The 16,478-nt window shown below is 42.3% G+C and overlaps 1 protein-coding gene and 1 long non-coding RNA gene across 2 annotated transcripts in view; one reads left to right on the top strand and one right to left on the bottom strand.

Annotated features, from left to right (window-relative positions):
- Positions 1-14,015, bottom strand: part of abcc6a (ATP-binding cassette, sub-family C (CFTR/MRP), member 6a) — a 27,763-nt gene extending 13,748 nt beyond the window's left edge. Inside the window, exons 1-6 of the mRNA XM_071504587.1 lie at positions 11,804-14,015; positions 8,717-8,893; positions 8,406-8,531; positions 3,782-3,919; positions 1,260-1,382; positions 74-135 (exon numbers count right to left, since the gene is read on the bottom strand). Of these exons, the coding sequence (XP_071360688.1) occupies positions 74-135; positions 1,260-1,382; positions 3,782-3,919; positions 8,406-8,531; positions 8,717-8,893; positions 11,804-11,845 (668 nt within the window). The 5' untranslated portion in view covers positions 11,846-14,015. The remainder of the gene's footprint in view (positions 1-73; positions 136-1,259; positions 1,383-3,781; positions 3,920-8,405; positions 8,532-8,716; positions 8,894-11,803) is intronic.
- On the top strand, positions 144-16,478 carry LOC139636476 (uncharacterized). The gene is made up of 2 exons (XR_011694403.1): positions 144-1,355; positions 16,283-16,478. It is a non-coding gene; the product is annotated as an uncharacterized lncRNA (long non-coding RNA).

Genomic DNA, 16,478 nt, shown 5'->3' with positions numbered 1-16,478 from the left:
ATTGTAAACAAGTACAAACTGTTGCTGTAATGAGTCAGCCTAAAAATGAGTGGGTTTTGAAGAACCATCTTACCCAGTGAACCACCAGAAGAGGATCTTTGACAGGAAAGAGGCATCTTTCACAGGACAGGGATTCTGCAACAGATTAAAGACCAGGCTCAATGTTGTTTTCGCAGTAAATCTCTCACCACTTAAAGGCTTTCGAGAAATACACAGCTTCACGGAGACCGTCGGTTGATGGTTGAATGCTGCGCTTGTGAGGGGAGTGTTTAAGAATGGTGATGTGTGTAAACAACACTGGTCAGGTGGTCCATTGTGGGGAGAAGAGGCCATGAACTCCCACAGGACAGAATAAATAGAGTTCAGTGTTCAGCGCACGATGAAGATGACGTTTTGAGGTCCAGTGCAGACAGAGAGGAAATGTGTCATCACAACACAGACACACACATACATATATACACAGAAAGTTTGTCCTCTAATGCATTCTTTATGGCATCCCTCCACCCTGCCACCCCCTCACCGTGGTGTTTGCTCAGCACTGTTGCTCTTCATCCCCTCACTTCCTCTCTTCCTGTGAGTAACTCTCACCAGAGCGTCGGGCGGAGAGGAGGAAGAGGATGAAGAGGAGGAGGACACGACAAGGAGCGACCGATGGGTGTGTCCACCACACCAGACTGCGGCTTCTGCGCCCTCAGCCTCCTCACTGCTGGCCAAGAGTTTGTAAGGGATTTTTCCAGCTATTTTGTTTATCACCGGGGAAATATTACGTCACACGTCTGCTTGATTGATTAGAAGCTAATTTTCATTCACCTGTCAGCTGTCCCGTTACAGCTTGCTATTTTGAGCTTGAAAAGGTTTTGTCAGGCTCATGTTTGATGGGACAGTGAAATCTGTATTAAATAATGGCTCTGCTGTTGTGTGGTCACGGACTCCAAGCAGCGATCATGATGTTATCCAACGCTGGAGTGAGTGAGTCGTGTTGATGGTATGCGGGACAACAATGTCAAACACACACATGCACTCATTCACACTCCCTTCACAGGAAGCCATAGTGGTGAAATGAGAGTGAGAGAGGAAGAAGGGTGGGAGGGAGGTGAATCACACCATTTTGTCCAAAAGGGAAAACACAACAGTGTCTTCAGAAAAAAAAAAAAAAAAAAGTGAAAACCACAAGAGAGCTGCTCAGGCATTTTCTGCCCTGGGTATTAGACCGGAGTGGATGTTTCTGACGGAAGTGGGATATATTCTCTTCTGCCTACCTTTTCCAAGACGGTTTTTCCCACTGGAGGCTGGTCAGCAAAACAGCACAGGAAGAGCTGGGCCAGTTGGATTGTGAAGTAGGAGAAGAAGGCGAGGTATCGTACAATGTCTGAGGCAATGCCCTGTGGAATACATAAGAAAACACAGACTTAAGAGGCTGCTATAGGGCTGGAAAATACCAGAATCTCTGAGTTAGAGTTCCCTGAGTTTATTTGCTTTAAGCTATTCCAGACAAGTTTCGTAAGTTTTTCTTTTATTTTCAACCAAGACCAACATTAGTTGGCTCACATGGCCAAGCACGTGCCATAGAAAAATAACATTTTACTTGCATCAAGACATAAGGTTTTCAACAAGATCAAAATGTGCTTTGGTTGTTTCATGCCTTTCAACATTACTAAACAAATCACACATCCTGTAGTATACGACGCTATTTATCTTCACTGTGGCTTTGTGTGTAGTTTCACAACAGCACTAGATTCATTAAATGGCTTTTCCCAAGCTTACACATTGTATAGCAGAGGATATGGTTTATACACAGACACAATAAAGAGTATTTTGGACCTTTAAGCTAAATCAGGGTGAAAACCCAAAGTCTTTAATGGTGTACTTTATATAAATGAAGCAATAGTTAAAGCTGCCTCTCAGTCACGCTAAGCGGCCGTATCTGTAAATAGGGAGATTGTGGTTTCACAAACCACAACCCTTACTTTCAATAAAGCCAACAGCTGTGATATTAACCACTCAGAGACTTTTGTGAAATGTAGGACCAGCATGTTATTCTTGACATACAGAAATTGTGGGTTCTGGCAAAGGCATTGTTTACTACTAGGTCAGTACCACTGCCACAGCCAGTGTTTTTGTGCAGCAGTATGAGTATGCTGTGCCCAGAAAGTTGATATGAAGTGGCCGATTGGATCCGGCCACAGAGTGAAAAACAGGGTCAGGATGGCCGGAGAGTGGGTGGGAAAAATGTAGGTCAAGCAACTAAGAATGGCCAAGGGTCCACAAACATGAACTCTGTCAACTTGAGCCATCAACACTGCAATACAAAATACTTTCTTTAGAAACTGTAGACTGTAGACTGACACAGAAAAGCTGACACAGCCCACCCTGCCTACACATATATATAAATATATAGGCTATATATATGTGTGTGTGTATTTACATGTATACTATATACACAAAGTGGGGTGCCAAAGTTGTCCATGAGACAGAGATGTTGGTATGAATGGGGAAAGGATGAAATGAGCATATATATATATATATATATATATAATATATATTGCATCAGAGCTCCAGTTCAGTTTTGAAGGGATGTTTCTATTGCAGCTGAATAGATATTAATCGAATACTTTGACATTTTGTGAAATACTTATTTGCTTTCTTGCAAAGAGTTAGATGATAAGATTTATACCACTTCCATGCCCTTATGCTGAATAAATATCAGCAAGTTAGCTTAGCATAGCATAGACACAGGAAACAGGGATGAACGGCTAGCCTATTTCTGCACAAAGGTAATAAAAGTACCTTTAAAGCTCACTAGTACAACTTTGGCTGTATCATCTTCAAATCTGACACTGCATCATATCATTCAATTTCTGTCTTTATGAAATGATCCACCTGATGTTTACTGGTTTCATTAGCTCCTGTGATCTACAGGTTTTGTAAGAGAGGGTGTGGCTGGATGGTATTAAAAGCTGAAAAGTCACTGAGAAAAATTAGGGTTATGGGAATATGTGTGCACGTGCGGTTGTGCCAAATGAAAACATCTGGGTCTAGATCTTAAATGGCCTTGCATTCTGTGTGGATGCATAGATTTCCATCTGGCTGTGTTTACGGCAGTGTAGGCCCATAAACACAGCACTGACGTTCCTCTGGTCTGACCCTGGGCTGCCATGTCTCACCAGCATTTATCCCAGGGCCATCATTACTTTCCCCCCAAGCAGTGTGGGAATGTCACACTGAAGACGATAAAACAGAAATATGGATGTGTGTGTGTTTGTGTGTTTTTATAGAAATGCAAATGTGACTACCCCACGGCTGTGCGTGCTTAAATAGAAACTTAGCCCATACAACAATGATTGCAGTGTCTGACAGGAGGCTCAGGAAGAAAAGGCAAACTTAAACACACACAGGCTTGACCAGAATTGGCAGTGTCATCCTCCAACACTTGGTTAACTTTAGGTTACCTTGGTTAAAATTGAGGGATGAAATAGAAACTTTTTGCTGATGCAGGGTATATCTCAAGCTGTGCTGCTGGAGTCTTGTGTCTAGACTATGGGCAGGAGGAGACCTGATTAGATATCCCTGCACAGTGTTTTGACACTGCAGGTTCAATGAGTTCAAACCTGACAAACACACTCACTTTGGTTGCAACTTATTCCTGATATAGAATATAGAGAGTACTCTGGAGGGTTTTTATGATACAATATATAACATCATGTTTAATTACATGGTGATAATTCTGTTAAATGGTATGACATGTTTATATGACATATTAATTAATAGGCTAATGACCTACCTCATCCATGGCCAGCTGGATTTTAGCTCTGAGAGGCACCAAGGAACAGACGACGGCCAAGACCCAGAACAGGAAGAGGAATACAGAGGAACGACAGCCTCTTATTCTTTCCAACTGGATGATGCATAAGGCCAGGATCTAGACAGCAAGACAGAATACACATGTGTGATTCTTACAGCACAGGGAAGGAAATAAATCTATCAGAGAGCCAGACAGCAGAGAGCCAAAACAGCTTGGAATGACTCCACTGACAAAACCAAGGACAAAAAAAAATGTGATTTCCAAGTACAAATGGACTTTTATTATCACTTCTAAACTAACTTCGCACAAAATCTTTTTTTTTTTCTATGGTGAATTTTTAGGAAAGATGAAGCTGCACTGGGAAAATCTTCCTTCCAAGCTACTATTCAGAGTTACTCTACGTTGATTCAATTGAAGGAAATAAAGCACTAGCTCTGCTCTATTAGCTGCCAGTGTCGCTGCCAAAGTTTCCAACAGAGCACAGAGGATATAATCAGATTTTGGCTGATTTAATGCAGCTGATGGTGGTTTTAAGAAAGAACTTGGGTTTCTGGGATTCCCCTGGTCGTAGGTGCACATGTGATCTGTCACACATCTGACTTCTGCCTATAAAAAATTAGACATCTATAGTATTCCACATGCTGTCCACACACTTTTCAACGTTACTATACACTTTACTTTAAAAAGCAAAACTCTAAACTGTGATGTTTTCTCAGAAATAAGACTGACTCAGTGTTTGGACACAGCTGTCTGTCTGTCCTCAGCATCTGCTATAGAACCACTGTAATTGGTTCCTCTCTGAGCGGTTGGCCAAGTGAGACGTCACCTTGTCATGCCAGCTCATCACCAAGTGGGTTTAGGTTTCATAATCAGAACCACAGTGGTTACTTTGGGATGAGCCACAGCACTGTCCTCTTATAAACTGTAGTGGTCTGGTAATTATATAAGTTTTTCGCATCAACAACCCAATACATTGTGTGACGAGATGTGTACAGATTTCTGTACGGCGGCCAAGACAATGAACATCTCAATGTGTCCCAGTTGATATAAACAACATCCAAGGTTCCTGTTTATTTAGTGTTGTGATGATTTTATTTTTTGTTCATTCATTTTTCCCTCATACTTGATTCTTGCCAGTCCATCAAAGGATGACACAATAGACAGTCACTCCAGTCATACCTATGGGGAATTTAGAGTCTCCAGTCCACCTGACTTGAATGCGTTTGGGAAGTTGGAGCCAAAGGCACACCTATAGAGGGGATGTGAACACCGGGAGAACATGCGAACTCCAAGCACAGAATTGTCCAGGAATTTTATGTGCTTTTTTTTTTTGTCTCCTACGGGTGGAAATGTCCAGCTTATAAATACTCTAGTAACTTTTTACTGTGTTTACTTTTGTGCTTCTTCTTTGCATGTTTTTGACACAAGCAGCTTACTTTATTTATTTAAACAGTCATTACCTGTTTTTTGGAACTTGTGAGCAGCCCAATATATACGATATATTACCACCTTATAAAGTTGATCATTTATACCTGTGGCAGATATGGAGCAATTTATTTGAGTATATGTGACTCTGTAGCTACTACTGTGTTTTTGTCTGCCTTTTGCTGCTGGGCAGGCAGTGGACAGTGGGTTTATCTGAGCTCTTTGACTGGAAACAGCTGCCTGCAGCTGCAGCTGGAAACAAACTTAATGAGAGCGGTTATATTATTATAACGACAGCACCTTATAATGAGGAGGATGTTTTAGCTAAATATATATATATATATATATATATATATATATATATATATATATATATATATGTATTTTTTTCTCTAATTTTGATCAACTTAAGGAAGAGCTCTCAAGTATCTACCAGTGTGTGTCTCATAGGCTGGTTATGATTATGTAACCACTTGGCTCTATCAGACCTACAGTATGTCAGTCAGTTGTACCAGGTCCGTGGTGAGAACTTTCTGTTCCTGACTGCTGGTACTTTAAGTCCTGAGCTGGTGAGGTTGAGGCTGCATCAGCTCCAATCTAAACCTTTATATAAGTGAGGAAAACGTATAGCTGACCTTGTGTCAGCATCTGAGGGCAAGGGCCCGCCTATTCCTATCCTTCCGCTCTGACTTGCCATATTACTGCAAACCATCGGCCCATCTGTTTGTACAAGTCAGTGGGTGGAACTAAGTCCATCACTAAGCCTCAAATCAAAACCCTACCTTATAATTACATGGGAAGTGTGCAGTTCTGGGGAAGGAATAGGAGCTTTACGTCATGGTATTACTGATTATAGTCAGTGTCATGTGTGTACTTTTGAATAGTGGCCATGATTCGTTTGTGGGCTGACTGACGTGGGCAAAGCGTTGCCATACATTTACTTGAGTTGAAGGGCAACAAAACAAGTTGGTCTGAGCAACAAGAGCACAGTGTTCCCGGCCTGAGAGCCAGAGAGCGGGTGGTGGTGGGTGGCTACAATCAACATCTACAAAATTATATCTTTTAATAAAGATAGGCCTGGCAGGTAGATTTAAAAATTGGTGACATGCTCATAATATGATAAAGGAGATGGTTGTTGTCTGGCCCCCTGGTGTGATAAATGATATCCTAGAAATAAACACAATTTTTCAAAATTTATCCCTCAATACAAGAGACGTCTCAGTGTATTTTTACCCAAACACGTGCTGGTATTTACTCAGGAGTCTGAAAAGACCACAGGTGGGCAAGGCTGTCTGACTTGGAGAGAGTGAGACTATGCAGGACCTGTATAAGGCTGCAGAGAGAGGAAGCTTTGTGAGCCGAGCTCTACGGCCCTGTGTATCAGCTTTAGAGGCTCGCTGGACTATAGCAACCATCTCTATCTGGGCTCTGCATCCTATCACTGCATTGTAATTCTTATACCACTCCTGCTCAGGATAAACAGCATTTTAAACTTGCCATGCCACCCATGTTGTGAGCTGCACCCCTCCTCTGTTTATGCCCACACATCAGTTAAGCATCATTTAAAATCTCCTGAAAATGAGTGGGATTGAAATTCGGAAAAACATTCAGGGTCATTTCCATCAACATAGGCTGCTGAAAACAGTTCTCTGATTGCACACCAGCCCTTATCTTCTATAAATAATGTTCTGTAGCCCACCAAGCACACCACCCTGATCCAGGTAGGGATGGCCATTATGGTTTGATTCAAGATGCTTTGAGGGGGAAAAGACAAACATTTGTAAAAATTAAAGAGCTCAACCAGACAGTATAAATTGGCACTGGTGCTGCACTGATTTGGATCTAACCATTCTAGCTGTTTGAGCTGTTTCTCCTGTGCAAACTATGGATTTCGAGAATGTTTTGTTAATTCTGAACCTTTCGGTTCCTATTCCAACATAAACTAATTTAATGTTTTGTCCTATGTCTTTTCTTCCTGTCTGTAGAGGCATTGCAATTAAACATGCTGCACCTTAAATACAGTTTTGGTCAGGACAATGGCGCTCAAAGAAGAAACTGGCGCATACCTGTAGCACCTATGCAAAACGGCTGAATCTGTCTGTGTAATTAGGTTAAACATAGGCTACAATTGCATGTCATTATCTTTGTATTCAGTGGTTTTGTGGGTTTAAAAAAAAAAAAAAAAGATTAACCAAAAGATTGGAAGAGATTCATACAAATGTGATTTAAAATGCTTGATTAGTCAATGCAATTTCACCACTCATTAACAAAATTGCATGAATGGACAAGCTTGTGAGTACTAACCATCACTGCTCCCAGTTTATGACTGATTGGCCTGTAATCTGCAATGTGGGGTAAATATACTTTGGAAAAGAACGTATCATGTGGCATTTTAGCTTATAAAAACATCTGAAATGTTTTGGTTTATGTGAAAAATCGTGTCTTTATGACACACAGCACCTAGCAATCACATTTTCAATACACTGGAATTTTGCACATACGTACACTCAGGTCCACAAAAATATAGTAATTGATGTCATTACATATGTATTCTGCACCCTGGTGAGTGATGGCCACATACAGGCTGTGTTTTCAGGGTACTGCAATATTTGCATTGCCTGCAACACTATAAATCTCTCCCTGACTATACATCTTTGCACCTCAAAGTCTGGCCAAAATACTGCACATACGCTATATATTCTTTCATGTGTCTGCACATTCACATGTGAGCCAGCAGGACACATGCTGAAATATTCCCAAAACCTTTCTTTTAGCCAGAGCAATGCAGCAGGGATGTCAAAATGTGCAATGGATCAATGGTTTAGGCTTTTTTATACACAAACAATGAACCCATTGAGATTTTAGTGAACTAATGCACAATTACGCAACTCCTTTGCATTCACTGTGCATAATGATAGCACAGTCTTGTTTAATAACCCATTCAAAACTTGATCAGAAATAAAACAGGCACAGCTTGCTTGAATATGAGATTTAGGGTTAGGATTAAAGCCCTGTATCCCAATTGCTTTAATATAACAGCTAATTAGATTTTAATGGTATCTAGAACATATAAAACATAAAAGTCAAAGTTATTATAGTAATTAAAGTTATTTAAGTCCAATTTGATCAGTTATAGATGTGTGGGTAAACACTATTGTAAAAAAACCACAATATTTACCACAGTCATGCTGCGTATGATGGGGCTGAGTAGGAAGACCATGTGCTGCTGGATCTCCTGGCTCCTCTCCAGCAGGATATAGAAGAACTCCACAAAGCCAAAGGAGGCCAGAAGGAAACCCAACACCTGAACAGGACAGGAGCGTAGTGAGAGCCTGATTGGAGAAAGTATCTGGATGTACTGTCACACTTGTTGACATATTTCTGGGGACCTTGTAGAAGAAAACTAACAGATGTTTTTGCTGCTTTCAGTCATGTTAGAAACCTCGAACAACACACTTAAGACTGGCCACAGTCTGTGTGACGTCTCACCATCTTGGCGGAGCAGAGGCAGGACATCTGAATTCGTCCGCGGTCATGGCAGTACAGATGAAGGCAGTAGAAAGGGGCCAGCAACCACAGATAGATACAGGGAACCCACACCAGTACCGTGTTCTGGAAACACTGGGTCAGGTCTGGGTTGGCTGTGTACCATGTACGGTTCCAGTCCTGCAACAAAGAGAAAATAAGAGAGTTCAGATCAAGAAAATATACTTAAAGGTCATAAATTGAGGTCAAACTGTGAGATTATATTCATCATCTGACAGACAGAGCTGGTGAGGGCTAAGTCAGAGAATCCAGACTTGGTGCAGATCCTGAGTTTCATCCATCAAGGCAGTGGTGAGTGAAACCACAGCAAGTTTACAGAGAATGTGCCTGTGCCCAATCCTGAGAGGGTGTGAGCTGGACGAAGCCTTTTTGAGTCAGTTTTGTAATTTCTCTGTAATTTTGTCTCTGGCTTGCTTGCTAATTTAAGTGGGACAATGTAAGCTGTCAACACATTACCCTTGAGGTCAAGGATTATACTAATAATTAAGCCTGTAAACAGTAAAAGCCCATGCATAAGAGGTGCTGTGGGCAAATGTTGCCGAGCATTTGGGATTATGTAACGGCAGCAGAACCAGGATAGGTTGTCTATCGTTTACAAAAAAACACAGGGAGCTAAGTGGCTTGTTGTTGTCTTGCTTCCCTTGTTTATCACCTCACTGGCCTAATGAGGGGCCGGGTGTCTGGCTGCGCTAACGAGGCTGCCCTGCGGAGTCACCACAGGAAGTGGTTTAAAGATTCTAGCATGGCAGCGCAGTCTGGCCCTGCTGAAAGACTTCCAGCCGGGATAAGGGAGAGTGGCCACAACAGGTGGCAACAGCAGGATCATTATGTAACTACTGTCTGCCCACAGCCCCCACTGCAAGTGAACCACGGCAGGTGAGACGCACTTCACACAGATAGATGCTTCTGCAGCTCGGGGCGGCATGTCTCAGCATGAAGGGTGATTAATACAAATTTACGATCAATTGCTGCCGCCCCTGGGGCCACAGCGATCTGAATCATGGTCTGACTATGGGCTGCCTGTTTCAGTTGAAAGTCTAAGCTAGTGCTTTTTCACCGCAAGTCGACAAATAGTATTCCCACATAAATCTTCATAACGTACAGTAGCTGGTTATGGTTATGTAATGAACGCACCGTTTTGCACATACTTCATACTGGTGGTCTCTGTGAGCACTGATGTACCAAAATCTGTTTAAGTGATGAATCTCTTGAGAAGCAGTGAGTGGGAGGCTACTTTTCGCAGACCCTTCTGACTCCTGCGGTTAATGGCAGGCAAACGAACAGAGCACTTTTATGAAAGAAGTCCAACTTGTCAAACACACTCCAAGCTTTTTTCTTGTGCATTTTGCTCAGTACTTATCGTGTTTCTCACCCTTGACTGAGGTGGTTGCAATAAACTAGTAGATGCCAACAGCTTGGGTTCTGCAAGGTGTCTATTTTTACCTGACAAACACAGTGATGTGAAAGTGGAGAAAAGAGACTTTTACTATACAGAAAATCTGCTGAATGTCCCCTTTACATCCTCTTCAAGTGATAGACCAATCCAGTGCCCAGTAACCCCCTTGTAATGCAAATTATGCTAGTAAAGAGGTCAATAAGTGGATTCTTCCACTGGGTTGTGAGCAAAACAGTTCTGAAAACAGCATTATACACCTAATGTAAGTATGTGGCATGTATGATCTAAGGACACTGTAATTTTAGAGAGCATCAGTCACTCTCCTGACAGTTTCACTAACACTTTGACCTGTTGTTCAGATTACAGGATGGGTTGATTTAAGGCGAAAGAAACTAAATACACTGTGAGCTCCTGCACTGTGCATGCTCAGTTCAGTATAAAAGCCATATAAATCCCCGGCTATACCCCACGGCTGTGACTTATGAGTCATGAGTTACGTCTTTCCACAAATATGTAAAAGATTGATTACTACAGTTAATAAGTGAGGCTACTTTGCAGCCAACATAAGACAAAAACATCTTTTAAAACCTCCTCAGTGCTTTGTTGTGGATGTTCTGTAGTAAACGTTACATCTGTACCTTGAACTTTTAGTTTAGCTTCACCTTTTCAGCAAAGTTTGATGGCCGTTGCTTTGAGGCTTTGCAGGGGCAAAAACTGAGTAATATCTGCAATGAGAAACAGACTAGGCGAGGAAGAAAGTGGGGGAAGGGTCTTGGGAGGCAAGTTAGGACCGAGTGCATCCAATAATTTTGACGTTCCAGCTGGATCGCAGCCATTCTTCTATTTTCGAGCCGGGACTCAGAATGTGGAGGTTTGCTAATATACAAGACTAATAAGCCTTTTCAAAAACAGCAGCACATTCAGTGTGACACAACCCTGCTTGTCAGCATCTTACTGGGTTGAATCACAGAGCAGAGTGACGGTAAACGCTACTCTGACACGCACCAAAGGTCTAAAGTCTCCCATTCAGACTCACTTTAGATTGAATTGCTAATGCACTCACATATGTACAGGCTACAAACTGAGGAGGTCAGTGTGTGCTATAGTGACTGCTGCCAGCTAAACTCATTCCCCTATTCCTCTTCTACACACAGGTTTAATATTTTTCATTCTATTATTTATTTAATTTCTCGGCTAACCAGTAAAAACCTGTCTAATGCTAATAAATGGTGTAGATGATGGCCAAGGACCCATGTAGAGCATGCTAATGTGGCTAATGCTAATGCTTTTAATCCCTGGATCATATTAATTCTCAGAATAAAGCATGTTAAAAAAACTAAGTAAGCATAAGATCATCATCATCATATTGTGATATTCACTTCAGTTTCCATAAACAACAGTGGATGCTCATCATTCAGCCTCACAAACACAAAAAAACACTTTTCCTTATACATTTAGTAATTGACAGACATAACTATTAACCTATATCACATGAACATGAAATTTACTACAACAAAAATCCACTTGACATACACTTCATGTACTCAGACTCATTATAACTGAACTTGGCAGAAAAGACCCACAATCAGTACATAAATGTAATTTCAGGGTCAGTGAATGCATCACAAACTCACCCACAGAGGGTCCAGGCCGCTGAGTCTGCAAAAGGCATCCATCCACTCGCTTGCTTCTTCCTCCCTGATGCTCCACTTGTTGGGATCGAACAGCCTTCCTGCTCCTCACGCTGGGTAGCACACACACTCAGCACCAGTGTGTGAGCGTGTATGTGTGTGTGTGTGTGTGACGGGAGAGTAGCTTACAGTATGTGAATCCTTATTAGACTTGTTCGCTCTAGCCAATGGTCGTACTGTACTTCTCAGGTTTAGCCGGTTCCTGCTCCTCTGTCTGGGTGGCACACTCAGTGTTTATAAGTGTGTGTGTCTGAGTGTGTCTGTGTGACTTTTCCTTCCCTTTAATAAAACATCTTCTCTCAATGAAACTCTGTTTCTGTCTCCCTCGCTGTTTGAACTGCTGCTGCCCTGAGATCCTGTGTCTTTCTGACTCTCACTCCGTCTGCCTGCTGTTTATGAGTGTGTCTCCTTGTTGGGTGGGTGGAAATATTTCTCTCTCTCCCTCTTTCTCTCTCTCTCTCTCACTCACACACACCCCTCTCTTCTCTCCCACATCTGCTGGATTTCAATCAAAACACCACAGATACTCCCCTCAATGGGATGACAGTCCCACACCCAGTTGCACTCCTCACACTTTCACTCACTCCCCTTACCCCCCTTACCCCCTTTCTCGTTCCCCCCTTTCCCCACGTCCCAAACCACCAGACGTCTGACCACACAGTGTCTGTGCACAGACATACCTTTTAAACTGAGACTAGCAATGCTAGGATAAAAGCCATAGTTTCAAGATCTCCACTTGAATATTAGCAGCACCATTGTATCACCAGTGTGATATAAAGCTTACTATACCATGTCTTATATGTTCAGTCACCTTTACATATAGACAATAGGCCACAAAATTAAGATTTCAGTCCAGACACATTGATTTGACTGGTTTTCTTTTGTGGAAAATGTACAGTCACCTCCCTGGTGCAAAGCATCACATGCATCTCCGAGTATTGCAAAACAACTTGCTGATATAGGAAGAAAGGAGAACGAACTGGTTAATTAGTCATCTTATTGGACTGAAACTTGCCCTGTAAGTGGAAAATATAAAATTGTCATGCAGCTTTGTCACAAAGTCATGTTGAATTACTAGAGGTTAGGTTTTAATGTCTGTGGCCATCTTGTCAGTGAAGGAACACTGAGGGAAACATGATGGGCTTGGTTGTTGCGTCAAAGACAGAGTACAGTGATATGGGTTGATGTCACTATTTGCTGTTACTGTTACTGTGTGTTTGTGTTAACTGTGTAACTCTGACTTATGACACTGGGATAAAAAAAAACTATCATAAAATAAAAATACAACAACATTTGTCCCCAGAAATATTATTATACACTACATTGCCACAAAAACATGAGTGTGTGTCCTCAAAGCTCTTTGTAGTCTGCTGAAACGCATCACTGAATGGCGTGATGATGGTCACTCTGGTCAAAACACGGGGGAAAACTTCAGAGCAGCAGCTGTGCAGGAAAGTATGACACCGTCTCGACTGGGACTAACACCACCGCTGCCATCATCACCGCAGAGAAGAAACATGGAAAGTTCGGCAGAGCGGCAGACCACCACGAGGCCCTGAGTCTCGCCATGTGCAAATATGAGATTATTATTCTTTTAAAAGTGAGTCATCACTTTATGTTTCTCTTCTAGGCAAACAAGCACTTTTATTCAGGCCTTTAGATCCTGGTGCAAAGAGATGACAATTATGTAACATGACATGACGTGAATTCAATTGAATGTGTAATTAAAAAAAAAAAAAAAAAAAGTTGGACTTGAAGCTGTTTTTTATGGTGCATCTGGAGGTGGCATAAAGACAGGAAACTGGAGCTATAATTGTGGTTAAAAGTATTGGTAAGAAATGATTGTTTTGTGTTAGGTGTGTTTTTGGGTCTGGTAAGAAGGTCAGAAAGTTCAAAATGACCGTTTGCCGTCCCCAGAGTTTATCCTGTGGCTTTATAGTTAACCAAAGGCTGCACAAAGGACTACGAGAAAATAAATTAATGCAACGAAGTCTAATGTAGCCGTCAGACAGATCTAAACAAAACCAACATCCATGGTCTAACCAACTGTTGTGTTATGTCTCAGTCCCACAGCCTGACTTGAGTGTTGCTACCACTGAGAAATGGTCTGAAACACCTTGAGGGCTATGCCACAACCAGAGGGGTGAACAGTGTGTGTGTGTGACTGTAACACAGCTTGCAGTGTTTACAGTGCACCTTTTTGTCCCAAATAATACCCATGGTCCAAACACTGAGAGAGAAAGAGACTTGGCATGTGTTCACTTTCTGCTTTAACTCACATAACTGACATGCTTGAATCTCTGCGGCCGTGTGTGTTTGTGTTTTGTAATCAACAGGAGACAGATGACAACATCTGGTGCTTGGCTGTAGGACATTTTTAGGGGTATTTGAGAACTTTTTTTGGAAAGGGGCCCTGTGCACTGCCCCCCACCCCCCCACCCCCGTGCTAAATTCTGCTGTCTTTAAATTGCAGTGTTACCTGATTGTCAATGTTATTCATCACGCATGTTCGTAAATGTGTTTATACATTCTACGGGTTTTTGACTAGAGCAGAGAGTTTAATATCTCGCCTGCTGGGTCCAGAATAAACTACTCTGCAGCCTCTGAGCCAAGACTCCTCAGCTGATCTGACCAGACAGGAGCTTGAGGTTGGAGGTGTTGCAATGCATGGAGAAAAAGTAACACAAAAACAACACACAAGCCGAGTCGTGCACATGCAATTAAGAGCAAGAGCTCTGCAAACTGCTGGTACAGGCCGAAGATGGGGTCAACGTACACAAACATACGCATGTCTGGCCTGTAAATACGACCTAAATGAGCTCTGTGCAAGCCAATGGCCAGACGGCAGACTGTTTACAGCAATGGGGAGTGAGAAAGCACCCAGCATGGACCCAATGGGAGGCTGGCACTGGAACAGAGCCAGCTGTGGTCATGGCGTGTAGTAGTAGTAATGTGGACCTGGCAGGCGGTGGATGGAGAGGGTGGCTGTGGGGGTGGCAGTGCCCCAGCCAACCCGTGGTCGAGCAGTGGTTAACCAGTCTAGGTCACCTACACTTCCTCTGGCTTCTCTCCCTGGGAGGAAAAACAGTCTAGTCAAAATAATGGTGTCATTTTGGCTTCTTACGTTTGAGCGAGGAGAGACAAATTTAGCAGCAGCAAAGCAAAAGGAGGGGCCTCAAACAGATTAAGAAACAAGTGAACAAAATATCACCTCTGTATTTTTTTTCTGTCATGGCTCTTAAATAAGCAGTTTTAAATGAGCAGCACTGCTCCAGAGCAGCCTGTAAATTCAGATGTGTCAGCCTACACAAGCAATTATAACTGGGCTCTGTCTTCCGCTTTTCTCCCTCCGGCTTTTACCCACAATGCCATCTTAAATCTGTCCTCACTGCTTCGTTCTGTAGTTGAGACTGAACTGCGACTCTGACCTGCTTCCTGTCTGTTGGCAGGACTGCTGTGCTGTGCAAATTGATATGATCAGGATGATACTGTGTGTGTGTACTGTATTACTGTATCTGTGTGTGTCAGACCTGACCCTGCAGACTCTAGACTTGTCTCACATGTCTCTGTGAGTGATATGAGCCTAAAAGTATTTATCACCCTGCTGCTTTGGCACCTGCTGAGGAGCTACTCATTCATAAGAAGTCCGAATATTCTCTGCTTGATTACTCATATAATGTTAAGGAAATAGGCACACACATGCACGCATGCACGCACACACACGCACACACACACACACACACACACACACACACACTAAAGTTTGGGGAAATAGAAGATCAATACCTCTCCAGCAGCCAGTTAGCTTAGCTTAGCATAAAGACTGGGGGAACAGAGGGAAACAGCTAGCTGGGGAAAAAACCTCTGCACAAATGGTTAATCAACATGGACTTCACAAAAACAAATTGCACATTATCAAATTGTAAAAACAGCTCATTATAGTTTTCTTTGGTGCTTGACTAACAGTATTTCTTAATTATTAAACAAACCATGGATGACATATTACTATCGAACTTTGGAGGAGGTGGTTGGTAGATATAATTACTGTGGGACAGAGCTTACTGTTTCCCTGTTTTTCAGTCCTTTTATGAAATTCAGCTAAATGGCTGTTGGCTGAAGTCGCACTGAACAGGCTTTGAACTCTTCATCTAACTCTCAGCAAGAAAGTAAATAAGCATACGGAGTGCCATGTATTCAGGCTCATCGGAGGAAAAGCTCCAGATCTGACTTTCGCCAGTTCTTTGCACATGATATTTACTCTACCTTTTTTTAGTTGCCCTATATGCAACATTAAGAGATAAATTGGTTGCAGAACCAATTTAGAATAGGAACGTAATTGCTAGGGCCCATGTTTTTTTTTTTTAATCTCAACTCGACATCTCCAAACCTCAGACATAGTAAAGATGCTCTTTTTCTTCTCAGACAGCAGATGGCTTGCCATAATTTTCCCACCCGGCCCTGGAACCAGAAGGTGTCTGAATGAGACTGTGCTGTGATTACCCTTCAGAGGAAAACCACGCGAGACAACAGCCGGTCAGAGGAATGGCAGAGGTGGTGCAAAACTACTTTGGAGCATCTGCTGTCAAACAATGTAAATAAACGCTGCAGTATTTTTGAA

This window comes from Trachinotus anak, unplaced genomic scaffold (assembly GCF_046630095.1).
Source record: "Trachinotus anak isolate AG129_WGS33_773 ecotype Australia unplaced genomic scaffold, CSIRO_AGI_Tana_v1 ptg000019l, whole genome shotgun sequence".
Lineage (NCBI taxonomy): Eukaryota > Metazoa > Chordata > Actinopteri > Carangiformes > Carangidae > Trachinotus > Trachinotus anak.
This window is presented reverse-complemented; position numbering and strand designations above follow the sequence as displayed.